This window comes from Gracilinanus agilis, chromosome 6 (assembly GCF_016433145.1).
Source record: "Gracilinanus agilis isolate LMUSP501 chromosome 6, AgileGrace, whole genome shotgun sequence".
Lineage (NCBI taxonomy): Eukaryota > Metazoa > Chordata > Mammalia > Didelphimorphia > Didelphidae > Gracilinanus > Gracilinanus agilis.
In genome coordinates, this window is record NC_058135.1 from 148775059 (window position 1) to 148794096 (window position 19038).

Sequence of the window (19038 nt, forward strand, 5' to 3'; positions counted from 1 at the left end):
ATACTTATTTTTTTAGCATTTATATTTTATTCTGCATATGTTCTTTATAGAACTGAAACCCAAGAGTTTTCAGAGATTAATTTTTGTTGCTAGTATGATGAAATCAATAAATTGTTAAAAAATTTTTTAAATAGGCTTGAGCTGCTCCTCTTCTTCTAGGAAGAAAAATTGAAGTGAATCAGACTTTGAAAGGGATTATAAAAGCCATCTGCTCTGATACTACTGTTACAGCTGACCCTCAGAAAGTGTCCAATATTATCTGCTTTAGCACCTGTTTAGATTAAATGCTTACTAAACAAGTTCACCTTGATCTTTCAAATAAAGTCCTAAGTAATCTAGGGAATATAACTTGACACAGATCTAAGCCAAGGACACTTTCATTTAGGGAAGGCAGAATAAAACCCGACTTTATGGATTATTACCATAATCAGAAGTACCACAAACATCTATTAACATACAACTATGGAAAACAGAGCCTCCTCTGAGCAGGGGCAAACTCACTGCTCAGTCATTAACAATAGCTTCCCAGTGACACACAGAGATCTCCCCACTCTGACTTTGTCTGGCAAAATCCGTGTAATGGCTACTTTCTTCCTTTTCCTGTTCTCTACAGCTTTCAATGCCTCTTTCCTAATGAAGCTGCAGAGGCAGAACCAGAAGAAAGAAGTGAAGAAGCTCCCTCGGATGAAGGTCCTCCTCAAGCATCTGACACTAGCCAACTTGCTGGAAACTGTGATTGTTATGCCTTTAGATGGCATATGGAATGTGACTGTGCAGTGGTATGCTGGGGAATTATTATGCAAAGTTCTCAGCTATCTAAAGCTTTTCTCCATGTATGCTCCTGCCTTCATGATGGTAGTGATCAGCCTGGATAGATTCTTGGCTATTACCAGACCACTGGCTGTGAAGAACAACACAAAGGTTGGACAATCTATGATTGGTATAGCTTGGTTTCTCAGTATTGTCTTTGCTGGGCCCCAGGTAAGCATCTCTTTTTGTTGGAGTAATGGGGCTTATTAAGATACATCTTATTTTTCCTTACCTAATGTTTAGGAAAGACTATTTTAACTTTTAAAGTTTGCCTCAAATTCCTTTAATACCCAACTCATCAGAGTAAAATTAATTAACTGATTGGTCAATCAATTAATTGATAAAAATAGCTAACATTTATATAAAGTCTGCAAACTGCTTTTGCATATGCTATATCATTTGATCCTTATAATAATCCTGTGAAGTTGGTCCAATTGTTATCCTTATTTTGCAGTTGAAGAAACTGAGACTGAAAGAGTTTAAATAACTTGCACAGAATTACACAGCTAATGTTTTAGACAGAACATTGATATTTGGATAAATATGTTGATACATGGATAGATTAAAAACTATAATATAAGGAGTTCCCAGGAGTATAAGATTCACACAAAGGAAGAAAGATGTTACAATATGATTTATCACTTGGAGTATCCTAAGCTATATACATGTAAACTTAAGTGCCACTGGGAACATTACTGAGTTCACATTTCTAGCTAGCCAGGGTTGACTTAAAAAGAAAATATTAAAAGGCAAGTTTGTTGGCTTTGTTAGCACTAGGCAAGGGTTCAATTACAAGAAGAGTATATGGCTCAAGATGGTAATGGTTTCTACTTGCTGCAGAGATTAAAGTTAAGTTCTGAGGGTCTAACTAATTAATTGACCAGAAGAATGAGATATTAGCAAAGGAGGCCATTATAGTTAAGTAATCTGAATTCTTCTGGGAAATAGTAAAAAATAGTAAAGATGCCTGAGTAAGGGCAAATTGTATCTGTTCTCTTTTATACTCTAATGATCCCAGGCTGTGAACCAACGATGAGCTAACCAGGATGTTCTCTATATATACTACCTCTCTATAGGGTCTAATCTGAGAGTCGTGAACTTCCCTGGCTATGCAAAAATTTTTCTTAAGAGGGAGGCATTCTGATTTTTAAAGAGTTGAATGAAATGAGAATCAGAGTTTTCTTACCTTTGCTTCAACTTACTCTCCTAGGCAAATCTAACTACTAAATTTACCCTAAGAGAGTGAGGACAGATAATCCTTCAAGGATCAATTTTAAGTGTTTGTTGGATGACAAAGAATAAAATCATTTTATTTCCTTGAAAAAGTAAAATACAAATGCAGACATCATCTTTACTATTGTAATGCAAGGTGGCTAACAGAAACCTTTTGCTTCTGTAATTTCTAACGGTCACAAAAAGTCAGTTAAACATCTTAGAATCTTCAGAAAGTCAGTTAGAACTTGAAGCTATAAATAGAGGTGAAGTTCCAACTGACAAGGCTTTTTGCCTTCTGGCTTTGGCCTAACTGCTTCAGCCTTGGCCTGTGCTTATTTTGTCTTGGGGAAATTTGGACCTATCTCATTTCTCTGGACCTCTCCATGATCTCTCATCTCCATCCTTCCTTTCCCCTGAATTTCCTGTGGGTCCTGGGTGGAAGGGAGGGCTTGGTGATTGAACATTGTGGGTTTTAGTTTCTTTAGATAGAGTATCCTCAAATAAGTTACCCCTAGATTTGATAAAGACTTTACTTAAAAGGCAGTCAAATCTTCCTGACTAGGAGAGCCAGGCTCTCTCGGTCTAAACCTCTCCGCAACACATCCTCCACCATCACCCCTCTCCCTAGCAGCAGTTAGAAAATTCTGAACCCCCTCCCCTTCTGACTGACCCTGGTATTAATAAATCCCCTTGTTACCTATTCAAACCCTGTGGTGAATCATTGTGTCAAAAATTAAGACAAGGGCTCAAGGGGAAGGAATCATTTTTCTTTTATTTCTTGAAAGAATTGGGGCATCCATCTCAGCAGGAAGTACCTACCTCAAGACTTCTTCCAGCCATCAGTTTGACTGGCAGGGAGGGGCCCTCTCAACCCCTCCCTCAAGAGACTTTGAAACTAACAAGAGAAACCCTCCAGCCAAACCTAAACATTTCTTACTGGCCCTGGTTTCCTCCCTGTATTCTCTGTCTCAAGCCTCTGAGAATATACCTGTTGGAGCTGCCCTCTCCTACATACCCCATTTCCCTTATCTCCTATATACCCTCCCATTTATCTTCATTCCTCCTCCAATCACCTTATTATCTCCAATATCCCCTTTATCTTTCCTCACACCCAAATTGCCTTCCTTTGACCCACTCAGATTACCATATTTACATATTTTTATAACACTATCTCTACAACTGAATACACAGGAAAAGGTCAAGTAAAGTTGTCCTCTTTAAGTAGTACACAAGAGGGCTTGTTTTATTTAATATAAAAGTTGAGACTTCATTTGAAACAAGATCATGAAAATCTCTAGGTCTTTTTTATGCAAAGATGCCACTGTACCCTGTAAGCTGATTAGTTTTGAAGCAGAAAAAAAATTGAAATATTTGTTGAACACCAAGTAAATGATGTCCTTCTTGCTCTAAGTCTATGATTCTATATGCCAAAAAGTCAGTTAGGTACTGAAGGGATATAGATGAAAGATAGGATATAGTCTCTGTGCTCAAAAAGTTTACAACTTAATTGAGGATCAAGGAACAATATACATGCAAAAATTAGAAGACAATTAAGTATAAAACTGCATGGTGCTGACTTTTAGTGTAATAGAAGTTCAAAGTAAACATAGATCAATGTATGTCAGAATAATCAGGGCTGGCTTCAAGAGATGGGATAAAATGGACTTTGAAGATTTAAAGGAAAAAGAAAAAGATGAGAGCTTTCCAGATAGAAGAGACAGTGCTCTTCAGAAAAGAGCCAGAAGAGACTCATTTGGCTAGCATAGAGGATTCACTTGAGGTAATGATAGAAAACAAGACTGGATAAAATTGGTCCAAAATAACAGATAATTTTGAAAGAGGAGGAAAAAGAATTTAGACCAAATGTGATAAGCACCAGAGAGTCATTGTAAATTCTCATGCAGGGGAATAATGTTATGAAAGTGATGCTTTAGAAGGACTGGGTTGGCAATATAGATGATAAGCAAGTATTTTTTTAAGTATCCACTATGCTCAAAGCAAAGACAGCTAAGTGGTACAGTGGATAGAGTGCAGGGCCTAGTCAGGAAGACATGATTTCAAATAAAGCCCCAGACACATACTATTTATGTTACCCTGGGCAAGTCACTTAACTATTTGCCTCAGTTTTCTCATCTGTAAAATGAACTGGAGAAGGATATGGCAAACCACTTTGGTATCTTTGCCAAAAAAAAAAAAAAAAAAAAAACAAGTGGAGTCACAGAGTCAGACATGACCAAAACGACTGAACAACATATACACAAAACATTGTGCTAGGGACTAGTAATATAAGGTCAAATATGAAGAACAATCCTTTTCCTCAAGGTACTTAAATTCTACTGAGATACAGAATTAAATAGAGAAGGAAGAGACCAGGGAAGAGATTGTCTATGGAATTCTTGTAGCAATTTAATAAAATGATGAAAACTCTGACTAGTGACAGCTGGAATAGAAATTAAGAAGAAAAAATTTTTCTGAAAAACAAAAAACCAGTAAGATTTATTAATAGGTTGGCTAAAGAAATAAAAGACAAGGAAACTGAAGATCACTCCAAAGTTAATAACTTTGGAAACTAGGAAAATGGTAACATATATGAATTAAATGAGGAAGTTGAACAGGGAAGCTAATTTGGAGGAAGAAGAAAAGACGAATGTGTTTAAAAACAAACTCAACTTCCTGTGACTGTTAAACATTCAAGCATAGATATCCCGTAGCCAGTTGGAAATATAGTGTATAATTAAAATTTCAAATCTAAACAAAAATATATAACTAATTTATGATGTTAATATATAGCATATAACCACAAAAAGGCCAGGTTCTTTTTTTGCATGTGTATATGTATGTATATATATATATACATATATATATGTATACATATATATTAATAGATAAATAAATAACAGGAACATAATAACCATGTCAGTCTGATTTGTACCAAGAAAATAGGAGAAATGGCCCTTGCATACACACAAGATAAATTTTAATAGCATTCATCATACATCAACACTTCTCTACTTCAGAAAATGCAAGATCTTATCAAAATATGTTCTCCTTTCATCAGCACATAGCAATTCTCATTTTCGGATTCTTTCAGAAGAAATTATTGTGATTACCTGTATACTTGAAGAAGTTATCTACACAAAGAGTAGGAGGCTTTCCCCTAGTTCTTTTGTTATTTAATGAATATCAATGCAGCATTTGGGCTGTGAGTCTGTTCTCCCTCACCTTTGCAATATGACTACTTCATCTCTAATTTTTTCCTTTTGCTTCATTTCTTATGGCATACTATCCAAAAATCATGTCTCTATTGCTTTAGCCTGAGGTCAGTATGAGAGGAAAAGATCAGAGTTAATGAGAAGGGGAAAGATCAGGGTGGGATACTGGATACAAAGAAAATAATCTATTCTTGTCTAAAGGTATTTCCCAAAGGACATATATATATATATATATATAAAAATACTGACATAATCATCACCACTTAAGTGAGTTGACCACAAAATCTTCATGTGTTGAAAAGATGACTTACATATTCAAAAATCTTAATGGCAAAAAGAAAAGAAGTAAAATGATTTTCTAATTTAGTAACATAAGAGCTAAGGATTCAACTAATCTTTCCCTAGGAATTTTATGTTAATTTTTAAAAGACTATAGTTCTTGGTTGAATAAGGAAAAATACTTTGATTAAAAGTCAAATCTACCTTTGTCAAAGTTAATTTATCAAAGAAGTTTTAGTTATGTGGCTCAGTTCAGGAAGCAGAAGATAAAGAAAGCTTATTTGTAAACTATGACATATAATCAATATACCTGGTCTCTTACCATATGACTCTGCCATCTTCTCAGATGNGGAAGGAAGGAAGGAAGGAAGGAAGGAAGGAAGGAAGCCAGCTGGATGAAGTGTCACTCATTTTCCTTATTGATGTCTTAACACTAATATTGTGATCACTGGACTCCCTCTAGTGGGTTACATTAGTAATTGATATTTTTTGTTTTGTTAAAAAGAGTGAATTTTTGAGTTTTTACTTTAAAGTCATAAATTAGGACTTGGATGGTAGAAAAGCAAAAATTGTACTCTGGACCTGTTTCCTCTTCTGTAAAATAAAAGGGTTCAATCTCTAAGGTACCTTCCAGTTTTAAGTTTATGATCCTAGAAATATATAAAACTTTTGACATTCAATTAAAATTAGTTATTAGGTGTTAGTTTAAAAGGAATTCAAGGGCAAGTGTGAATGTGCATTTATTTGGCATACTTTTCAAAACGGAAGCATTGGCCAAAAAGAAAGAAAGAAACGTTCAAGAAAGTCAAGAACTGTTAAAAGCTTAATGTAAAGATAGGTACTCGTTCTTTGCTTACACTAGTATAAGGAATTCCTTTCTATGTGAAGAAACCCCCTCTACTAAAGCTAGTCTTAGAGAGTTTTCTAGATCATTTAAAAGTTTATCTGCTTGCCTGGGATCACATAAGCAATATGTGTCAGTAGTGGGACTTACTCTGATCCCTCTTGGCTTTGAGACCAGCTCTCTATCTTTAAGTATATTTTTATAGAAACATTAGACATACAACATATCAAGTATGTTGATACCAGATATACAACATATTGAATATTTTCCATATAAACAGAAAACAAATCTGAGATTCACCAGAAATTTTAAAATTTGTGCCAGACCTCCCATCTAGTAGCTTAAAAAATCACTATGTATATAAAATTGAAAATGAGCAAAAGATGGCATGACTAAGGAAATAAAGGTTTGATCTTCTGAGCATATCAATTTATTAAGCAATCCATGCCAACTGCCAAACAAATCAGGAACAAGTCCCTTCCTCAATTTAGGGCTAGGCCCCAAATACATGGGGAGGCAGACCTTTATAAATTAAAAATAATTAATCATATAAGGCCGATTAATTAAAAGGCATCAATACAACATTTGGCAATCTGATTGGATGAAAGATTAGAGACTTTTCAAATTGGGAGGTAGAAAATGAATAGATGCAATTCCCTGAATTCAGAAAAAGAGGTGTCTTGCTCCTCTCCAAGTATCTATAAACAATCCAAGGAAGTTGGAAACAATAACTGATGATGAATATGGTAACAATTACTAGATAAGACATAAAGGTTTCTTAAGATATTCAAGTAGGAAAAAACTCCTTACATCAGTTTTAGGATCTAACTACATCTCTGGTCAACATAACTTAGGTCTTTGAATAGCAAGTGGAGATGGTCCACTTACCTAGCCACACTGAGCTAGTTTCAAATAATACCATAAGTTTTCTCCCAATTCCCACAACTGAATAAATGTTTCTCATAAGACAGAATTTAGACTAGGGCCATAACTGAATAGAAAGGGAACTGAGCTAGCTGGAACTGAGTCACAAGATGGAATAAGTATGATTCACTCAGTTCCCACAATTAATATTTGCTGTCCTAATCTCCTCAATTCCTTGATTTTCTTACAATATCTTGCCCCCTCTATTGCTCCTTCTCTTTCTGGTGGGTGTGTGTACTTCTGCCTGCAAAGTCTATCCCTACTCTAACTCATCTTCCATTCAGCCACAAAAATGATTTTCCTAAAGCAAAAGTCTGATCATGACATTCCCCCATTCAATAAACTCCAATGGCTTCCTTTTGCCTCTAGCATTAAATATAAAATGCTCTGTTTGGCATTCGAAACCCTTTGAAACCTATCCAACTTCTAACTTTATGATATTCTTATATCTTACTCCCTGACACATTCATAAATGCAATGAAACTGACTTCCTGGCTATTCCATGAAGAAGATACCCCATTATTCAGCTCTGGACATTTTCTTTGACTGTCTTGCATGCTTAGAATGTTCTCCATATTCTGTTCTGACTAGTGAGCTTACTGGTTTCCTTTAAATTCCAACTAAAATTCCACTTTCATAAGAATCCTTCCCCAACCCCTCTTAAGTCCAGGGCCTTCTTTCTGTTAACTGTTTCCTATTTATCCTGTAAATAGCTTGCTTCATATGTGTTTACTTGTTTCCTCTCCCATTAGATTATGAGCTCCTTGAGGGTAGGAAGTATCTTCTGCCTTTTCTTTTGTTCCCAGCACTTAATACAGTGCTGGCACATAGTAAGTGTTAATAAATGTTTATTGATTGATTGATTGGTAGAGGCAGTTAGTAGTACAATAGATAAATCACTGGACCTGGTGTCAGTAACCTCAGCCTCATTAGCTATATCACCCTGGGCAATTCACTTATTCTGTTTGCTTCAGTATCCTCAATTTTAAAATGTAAATAATACTAGTACCTACTTCACAAGGCTGTGGTGAAGATCAAATGAGTTGGGGGGGGGGGGGGTGTAGCTCAGTGGACTGAGAGCCAGGCCTAGAAATGGGAGGTTTTAGGTTCAAATATGACCTCAGATACTTCCTAGCTGTATGACCCTGGGCAAGTCACTTAACCCTCATTGCCTATCGGTTACCACTCTTCTACCTTAGAACCAATATATAGTTTTGACTCTAAACTAGAAAGTAAGTTAAAAAAAAAAAAGATCAAATAAGTAAAATTTGTATTCTTTTTAAAGCACTAAGCACAGGGTTTGGTGCATAGCAGGTGCTATATAAATGCTTATTCCACTCTCCTCCTAATCTCTTTTCTGACGGTATAAGTCAGTGATGGGCAAACTACAGCCTGCGGGTCCCCTGAAATGTTCTAACCAGCCACTTGACATTATTCCTAATCTGACGAATACAATGAGTAAGTCACAATGCAATGAAACTTTGAAAGAGTTGCCTTAGAAACAAACTGACAGATGAGAAAAGTTTGCCCATCACTGGGATAAGTGTTAAGAGGGAGTGCTCTAAGAATCTCTATTTCAGGGTAGATGTTCATGTTCTCACAGTCTAATAATATGAAATTTTTTGAGTTAAAAACAACAGCAACAACTATGGATATGAATAGGAAGATTAGAAACTTTCACAAATGGGATCAGAACAAATGAAGAACAAAAAAAAATTGACAATCTAATATTTTCAAAAACTGCTTACAAATTGAATTTACTTATAACAATAGGTTTCATGTACTTTTAAAATTCCAAACTAGAAAGTTGTCTTAGCTATACTTATTTATACATTTCTCCAATTTATTGGGTTTTCCTTCCCTGAACTCAAAAATAACATTAATGGCATTTCGATAGCACTTTTAAAATTTATAAAGCACTTTACATACATTATCTCATTTGAGCCTCATAACAATCCTATAGCGTAGGTGTCAGATAGGTGCTATTACAGTCCACATTTTACAGATGAGAAAAGGGAGTCCTATGGAGATGTTGTATTTTCAAGATGGTTATAAAGTTAATAGTTGTCTCCGACAGGAGTAGAGCTCAGGTCTTTGAGGCTCCAGCCACATTTTCATGCTGTAAGTGTAATGATTATATGAGCACCTTATGACCAACCCTGAGGGATCTGGAGTCACTTTCCTTTGTTTAGCATAATCACAAGGAATTTTATTTAAGCAGGTTGGAATTCAATTTTAAATAGTCTTCCTGGTTATTATTACTTATGCCAGTCTCAGCTACTAAATTTCAATAGATACCTGCTAAGTTCCCAAAACTTATTCACAATTACCCTTCAACTTCTTTTAAGATAACAAGTAGTCATTTTTAAACAAATGTTAATTGGAGTTAATTTTAACAAGTGCATTTTAAAGCTGTGATGCAGCTAAGTGTCAATGGAGAGCAATGGGCCCAGATTCAGGAAGACTTGGTTCAAATGTGACCCCAGACACTTACTAGCTGTGTGATCCTGGACAAGTCATTTAATCCTGTTTGCCTCCATTCTCTCATCCATAAAATGAGATGGAGAAGGAAATGGCAAGCCACTTTAGTATCCTTGCCAAGAAATTCCCAAATGGGATCACAAAAAGTTGTACATGACTAAAAAGTTACTGAATAACAAACATAAGACACTCTAGAAAGCTTTCAGAAAAAAAATGTAACCTGAGAATACAAGACCATATTTTATTTTTTATTCCCTTTACAGTTATACATTTTCAGGATGATCTATGTAGTGGATATCTCCGGACAGAAAGCAATTTTTTCTCAATGTGTGACACACTGCAGTTTTCCAGAGTGGTGGCAGGAGGCCACCTATAATCTCTTGACCTTCAGTTGCCTCTTCATCTTTCCTCTTCTCATCGTGCTGGTCTGCAATGCTAAGATCATCTGCACCTTGACACAGGTCCTTCGTCAGGATCCCCATAGTATGTACACTTTACATTTTTTCTTTATCTAAAATACACAGTTGTGGAACAGGTACAGTTGAACAACAGTAGAATTGGCCAATGAAATCTTGTCCAGTTTCATCACAAACAAGAACAAAGCCAGTCTCATCATCATGTGGCAGTTATTCCAGGATTTTTTTTCTGGCCATGATTATTTACACCTCCAAGACAGCCCAAAGAAACTCAAGTCACTTCGAAGTTACTTTCTCATCAGGGTATTTGCCCTCTAGATTGACTGTGAAGTCTCCACTCCTGGGAAGTTTTCCAAATTGGACAGATTTCTAGAAATAATTTAAATATTACCTATAGGTAATAGAATCACTTGAAGAAAATTTCTGTTTCATATTCAAAGTTCCACATCTCAATAAAATAAGTTCTATAGACTTGTATATAATAGAAAAATATTCTTGAATGTATAATTTGTCTATGGTTCCTGCAATGATGATTATTCTTTTGAAAGCTAGTATGTTAAAATATTTGTTGACTTATGAATAACTTTCTATGTGGCATCAAGGAGGCATTTAGCTGAGCAGTGAAATGATACATAATTATCCTTGGTAATATTTTAACAGAAGATAGCGCTCAAAAGAGTTTTGGAGAGACTGAACTACTCATTCCCAACAAAAAATATTTTCAAAAAGTATTTTACTTTGGTATTTTGAATCTAATGTCATGACTTGTTTGGGGAAACTCCCCCAGCCCCAACACACAAACATACTATAAAATATAGTTTGATTTTCACAGACAGTAAAAAATCAAAAACGCATTTTTAATCAAAACCTTCTTACTTCTACCCTGTTCCACTATCTTCTCATCATGCTTGTCTGAAATGCTAGAATCATTTTCACCTTATCATAGGTCCCTCATCAGGATGGAGTTTTTCCTTTCATAGTTTCAGTACCATACAGGCTAAGGAAAGAAGGAAAGAATGGAATGAAAAAGGAAATGGAGATATTTCCTGTTTGCGCACAGGAATAGAGAATGAAGAGATGGAGCACTGAAAAGTTTGAAGTCAGTTGAGAGCTAGAGAATATTATAAGCAATTATTAACAAACTAGCTCCTAAATTAGTTGAGTCTGGTATTTTGGTTCTCAGGTTAGATACCTGGGATGAAACAGATGTGCTTTTCCTCTTTGTACTCCCTCATATCTTTTTATTTATTGTAGGAAAAAGAAATAGTCTTGTATATAGACCATAATAACATTGCCAACTCAAGATACAAAAAGATTAAATCTCACATCACTCATCTCTTCAAAAAGTTTATATAGAATATCCATAGAGTTAAGACCAACATATCCTCTCTTTTGAAGTGTCCTTTAGATTCTTCAAGACTTCTGGACTCAGTGCTATCCTAAAATGTCTCTGTCAATGATTAAAAACAGGATAAATCCCCCAGGAGTCTTTCATAAGAGAGGGGAGTGATGAGTAGGGGAGTGATGAGTAGGGGAGAGAAGCTGTTGTCTTCATACTATTATTACTTACACAGTCTGACATGAAACATAATAAACAGATTAGTATCTGACAAAAAGATGGCCTGTCTTAATAGACTTATTCAGAAATTAGTTTTGCAAGAATAAAATGCTGACTCATTAAAAAAGATATTCTCTGCTTATGTTTCACCAAGTATCAATGAATAAGAAATTGTGAAAAGGAGGTTTTCTTGTGTATAGGGATTGTTTTCCTTTCCTGTGAGAATTTTAGCCTTGAGTTATTGTTCTGAAATCATAAAATTGGGTCTAAAGTAGGTGTCCTCTATCACTGAAATTCAAGAGCGTTTAAAAACTGTAGTCTGATATCTTTAAGGATTAAGACCTGTACTTAATGAAGGCAGCCTGACATTGTTAAAACAGTCCATTGTATCCTCAAAAATCATAATCTTCAATAGTTAAGGTTATTTTGACTTTGAAAATCATGTTACTTATAGAAAGAAAATGTTCAGTGTAAAGTGAGCAGTATGCAAATAGAAAATAAGTTTGGACAGGATCACAAATTTAAGAATACATTAAACATTAATCCTTTCCATGTTTTATATGACAGGGAAAATGAATGAAAAGAATTTTCAAAAATGGAATATCATTATTACTATTATTAAAAATAAGCTAGTGACCACTTGGAAAGGTTTTTTTCTTTTGTCATTAACTGTGTTGCTTTAGATTGTATCTTACATCTTTTTGAGTTTTCTGATAGTGGAAATGAGGCATGCATATTTTTCTATCTTTTTTTAATAGAACTTCAACTGAATCGATCAAAGAACAATATCCCAAGAGCACGTTTGAGGACACTAAAGATGACTGTAGCTTTTGCCACTTTATTTACTGTCTGTTGGACTCCCTATTATGTTTTGGGAATCTGGTATTGGTTTGATCCAGAAATGCTAAACAGGGTATCTGATCCAGTAAGTCATTTCTTCTTTCTTTTTGGTTTATTAAATCCATGCTTTGATCCACTTATATATGGATATTTCACTCTATAATTTTGATTATGTGTACAAGAAGATACAGAGAAAAGAGAGAAGCAATAACCATGATAAACAAGAATAACAAATTTTAGGAATATAGCATATTCACATACTAATACAGCTTTCTTCACAAACCATTCATCCTTCCCTTTTCCTTCTAAAGGGCTCTTTCTCAGAGTCCCAATTAAAAGAAACTTTCAGTTCTATATATCCTGACCTGTTAGAAGAAAGTAAAGAAAATAGAATAAACATGTATATTTCATCTACTATATGCTAGGAACTATGCCAAGGGCTTTTTACAGATATCATCTCATTTGATCCTCCATAAAGTATTTTATTCCTCCAATTACACGGAGAGATAAAAGATTATCATTTATGCTATATTCTCCCCTTCTGGAAGATGATAATATCTTGCCAATAATCAATAGGATTCATTCACGGTTTCATGCCCCAATACTATTGGTGAAATCAAATTTAACAATAGATACTTCATGATTCCAATAGATAGCACAAATACATTTCTTTTTTTCTTTGAGCACAAGAAACATCTGTCTTTGGGCAAAAGATAAGCCATTCTTTCCCAGCCTATCAAAACTATACAAAGTTCTCTTCATTTCCATCAATAATATGTCACAGGGCAACAGAAAATAATCTTCCCTTCCTAAAGAATCATGACCTTATCATAAGTGAAAAAAACATTTATTGGAAAATAAAACATTATATGGAAAATAAAACAATAACATTTATTAATACTTATAATCCATTAGAGCTATTAGCAATAATCAATAGGGTCCAAGAATAGTATGTCACTAAGGGAATAGTATGTCACTACTGCCCACCCTTACCACTCCTGGGCCAAGGACGGTCCCTAGCCCGGATGAAAAAAGGAGGAGGGTTAGGCGTGGGGCTAGCAACCCCACCCTGTAAAAACTACATCTGCTAAAGAAACTGCAACCTAAAGTAGGGGCAGCTGGGCTAGCTCGGTGGATTGAGAGCCAGGCCTAGAGATGAAAGGTCCTAGGTTCAAGTCTGGGCTCAGACACTTCCCAGCTGGGTGACCCTGAGCGACTGTGTGTCCCATTGCCTACTGGTTGTGGCCCTATGCTCCTAGAATGGAGTCCCAGGATAAAAAAAAAAAAAGGGAAAACAGTAAAATGATACTTTATTTTTATGCATTGTTTATACCTATATCTAATATTACTGGTTTTAACTTCACCATCTTACTTCAGAAAACAAAATAATAAATATATGTATATATATAAAACAAGGGCTAATAATTTAAAGGCCAATATCTAAAGGAACTTATTATAATGGAGGAATAACTACAAGGTAAAAAGATGTTCTGAAACTAATTTCCAAGGGGAGAGAATAATATACTCGGTATAATCTATAATGGTAAAAATGTACATTATGAATTATAAAATAGAAAGTTCTTATCTATCTGTTAAGTATTACTTTGATTGTCATATTTTACATGTATTTATAATTATCTTTTATTCAAGATTATCTACACAAAGGAACAAGTTATCCAATATCAAAAAGTAAATGGAAAGATACCAACTTGATATATATATGAGGCATAAAAATGGATTACAAAAGACTAAAAAATATCTAAGACAAATCATAGCTTTAATGAGAAGAGTTTTTTAAACTACTAAAAAAACCTTTCAAATTCATTTGAGATACTACCAAGAACATTAACTGTATTATTTTAACAAAAGATAAATATTTCCAAAGTATGTGGTATTGGGGAAAGTAAATTGTTAGGTTTGATTGGGTCCTATATATTATTCATGAAGTTTTCTCATTGCCCTTCTAGAGCCTCTCTACCCATTTACAATGTCTTTGCCATGTGAGTTCCTCCATTCAGCCTCTTTCTGTCACCACTGGTATAAAGTGTTCCTACCTATTCCTTCATATGGTTTTCTGACCAAATTCCCTTTCTCTTTATTAACCCAGAAATGTTTCTTATTGTTAAAGGTTTTATAGAAATACGTAGCATATTTGATTAGCACAGTATTATGTATGAACTTATGGTATTTTTATGGAAAAAATTAAAGCTTATATCACAAAAGATAAATTTAGTTTTTAGTCAAACACTAAGTGTAGCATGGTATATTCTTTATTATTAATGGACATTTCATATTATTATTGTGCTGACATACTGTCATAATTAACAAGGAAGATATCATAGAAAAATGGCATCCTCTGCAAAATAAATATTATATAAGATCATTAACATCCAATCATAGCTACTTCCTTCATGTTAATTACCAAAACAGTTCAACCTAGTGATTCTCAAGACAATCAAATGTGTAAAGAATCATTTAAGATGGAATATCAATAAGGAAATATTCCATTTAGGCTGATGGTTACCAAATTTGAGATACCAAAATTACATTAATTCATATTGGGTGGGCCCAAGAAAAGAAGATATCATAGCTGAAAGAAATATTTTAAATTTTCTGATTCTAATGAAACTCTGAGATATGTTAGTAAGAATAAATATAGAAAGGAAATGTGCTGCTTTGGGAACTTAATATTCAAGTCACCCTGATAAGGGATAATTATGAGACAAAAGATTGATTTATACAAAATATACTTTTTTGGGTATGAATCTTATTTGTAAATAAAAATATCAATACACGAGCAAAAGGTACATGCATTTACAAGTATAAACATAGCTGTTATGAAAAAGGAAGCACTATTGTCCCAAGAAGAATCCTTTTGGAATTACTTAAATGTTGAGATAGATATGTAATAAATAGGTTGGGTACTAACTACAAATATAGATCAAGATTTTCTATACCATCTGTTTTTTCATGTTCTTATCCATGACCTTTTCTAAATCTTCCATAGAGTCTACTGAATGGGCTTAAATACTCCATCTCTTTCTTTTTCTTTCTTAGGGAAATCTGTTGGCCATCTGTTGTCTTCATTTATTGCTTATTATATGACAGACCCACCTCCTTTTCTGTTCATCCATTTCCTTATATGTCCTTAAGTCATTTCTTCAATCCAATCATTCACAAATATTTGTAAAGCACCAGGAGGTATTTCTTATACAGAAGTCAACATTGGTAATAAATTATATAACCAATTAAATTCATCATTAGTCTTTCCATTGCCCTTTGGATCATCTAAAATTTTGATTCTTCTGAGAACATGGTATTTCCTGATTTACAATCATATAGCAATACCAGGTAAACATTAATATTAAAGAAATTGCTAGAGACAGCCTTGAATAACTCAAGCATTGGGTATAGAGTCAAAAAGACATAGGTTCATATCTTTTTTTTTTTCCAGGCAAAATATTTCTGCATTTTGATCAGGGTTTTCATCCCAGCGCAGCCTGTGTAATATGTATCTAAATCACTGTAAATGCTAATAAATGTTTTCACTGATCTATTATTAATTTCTTGGAAATATTTGGTCCCTGTTTCTCTAAAGTGTAAGATTCTGGGGAAGGAGAGCCTTCTTCCAAGACTTGTAAATGTAACACTTTGAGCTCCACTAGAAAGAAAGAACATTCTTTGAATTCTGGCGCTTCTATAGGAATTGATCAATCAACGGTTGTCTATTAAATACCTTAAGTGCTGGTGTTTAAAAGATACAAAAGAAAGTTCCTGCCCTCAAAGAGTTTATATCCTGTTGGGATATACATACACATATACAAAATATAAGCAAAAGTAATATCGATCAATAAACATTTATCAAGCACTTATACTATGTGCCAGGCACTGGTGATTATGGGGATGAAAGGTAACCACTAGCACCTGAAGAAAAAGATCAAGCAGTTGGCATTCACTGCCCTCTAGGAATTTATGTAAAAATTATATATCTGCCCAGCCAGGCAAGTTGACAGGACAATAAAGCAGTCAATAAGTTAGTCAACAAATACTCATTAAGTTTTTACCATGTGTTCATAATTTGCTAAATGCTGGAGATATAAAGGCAAACATAGATCCTGCCTTCAAACTGTACACGATATAATGGAGAGAAAACATCTACGTGCAAGACAAATAAAGAGTAGATAGAAAGTAATCTAAGAGGCATTAGCAATCAACAAGACCAGAAAAGCAAGGCCTCTGCAGAAGACAGGACTTGAGCTTGGTCTAAAAGGAAACCAATGAAACTAAGAGATGGAAGTGAAGAGGCAAAGCATTCTAAATGTGGAGGATAGCCAGTGCAAAGATAAAGGGCAGTGGCTCCCAAACTTTTTTGGCCTACCACCCCCTTTCCAGAAAAAAATATTACTTAGCCCCCTGGAAATTATAAAACTATTTACTGAACTCAGAATAGAATGTAATACAAAAAAAGTGTGGTCATCACCTTTCTCCTGGATCGCTGCAGCACCCACCAGGGGGTGGTAGCGCCCACTTTGGGAATCACTGATATAGGGGGGGAAAAGAGTGTTGAGTTAACATCATGAAATAATTGCTTTTAATTCTAACATCATATTAGAAGATACCTACCCTCTAACCCAAAGAGATGAACATGTTGAAAGTAGCTAAAAACAGTATGCCAACATGAATGATGAATTCCTCTTGGTGGAAAAATGGGCACTAACAGAGACATGCCACAAGGCTGATAGTTTGGTCAAGTATTCTCACAGTATCATTAATCAACTGGCATCTTTAAGAATGTGAACCATCCACCATGAGTGGTTCACATGTGGTCAAGTAAGATTGTTATTAAAGCTATTACACCTATATTATAAATTCAACTAGGAGATGTCTGATCATAAATGCCAACAGATAGAAGATACTACCTATTGCTAGTAATCCCTCTCTGGACAAAGCATCTTATCATTCTGTGGGTTCAGACATTGACAATAATAATATTAGCAGACATTTATATAGCACCAAAGGTTTATAAAGAGTATTATATTTTAACACATTTGATCCTCACAACAATCCTATGAGATAGGAGCTATAATTATTCCTACTTTATGTGAAGTAACTGAGGCTCAGAAAGTTTAAGTGATTTGATCAGTAACTAAAAACCACGTGAAACTGAACAATGAACCAGAGGATTTGGGGGGATCTTGTCATATGTAGAAACCTATGGATGTCGATGGGTTGCTCCTTCCCTGCTAGAGTAAGGCATGTGTCCTGTGCCAAATCAAGAGTGTTAGTCATTGGGTCAAAGCAAGTTTGTGCCAGATTTCTGTTTGCTCTGCAGAAAAAGGTCCTTTTGTGGGATCCCACCTGGTCTAGGGGTGCTGCCTGGGGGTTTCTTTATTCTTAAGTTAACAGAGAATCAGCAGGTTGATGATGTAGGATGCCCTTTGGCAAAGAGATTTCTACTGAGGCCTCTTTGAGCCTTAATTTTTTCACCCATAAAATAGGGATAACATTTTTTTCCTGATTGGTTCATAAGTAGAAGCATAGATCAACTAAGATAATACATAAGAAAATGTTTTGTAAACTAAAACTCATTCTACAAATGTGATGATAATCTGTTAAACATCAGTCAACATCATCATAGCAGAGTTGGTAGTATTGTCTAATCTTTATTCTAGAAACCAGAATGTGACATTTTGTACTATGTTTTTAATCCTTAATTTTATCAGTGCCATTTAATAATGAGATAGGACAATAACTCCTGGTCATATATTAAGAACAATATATACAATTAAATATATTGAAGTCACAATGGAACCTGGGCTTATACTAACTCACTAGGTTTATGAGAACTTGAAATAGTAGATACTGCCTTAAAGATAGATTATGGGCAAGGTTTGCTTAAAGTTCTTCCAGGAAAAAGTCAAATATTAGTGAGAGTTAACCTTCACTTTTTTTTTCTCTATTAGAAGTGGAAGGAACAAACTTCTACTACTTCCCCATTGCCCTCAGCATCTATCAACAATCCATGTATACTACCCCACAAATGTAATTTGTCGATACATAAAACAAACTCTTAAGAAATCAGTAACATGAAGATTTATTAGGTTGCCTGGATTCATCAAGAAGATGAATCAAATCAGATTCATCAAGAAGACACGAGGATTTTTGCCTAACCACAGAATCCTGAAGACAAGAGTCACAGTGATATTATGGACTTAGGCCTTGGAAGTGAGGAGCCACTACATCAACTCAGTCTCCCCGTATTATCATACCACTGTTTTACAATCAGACTTCACATCTCATCACTCAACTGAAATTGCTTTCTCCAAAGTTACCAATGAGTTCTTAACTGCCAAGTCAAATGGTCTTTTCTCAATCCTCATCTTTCTTGATGCTTCTACAGTATTTAATACTGTTGACTACCTTCTCTTCCTAGATACTATCTCCTCTGGGTTTTCCTGA

General features: G+C 34.8%; 1 protein-coding gene across 1 annotated transcript; it reads left to right on the forward strand.

Annotated features, from left to right (window-relative positions):
* The first annotated feature begins 462 nt into the window (after nt 1-462).
* GNRHR (gonadotropin releasing hormone receptor) lies at nt 463-12742 on the forward strand. Its single transcript, XM_044682219.1, has 3 exons — nt 463-981; nt 10029-10248; nt 12498-12742. The coding sequence occupies exons 1-3, from the start codon at nt 463-465 to the stop codon at nt 12740-12742; spliced, it is 984 nt and encodes a 327-aa protein (XP_044538154.1).
* Nucleotides 12743-19038: the final 6296 nt, after the last annotated feature.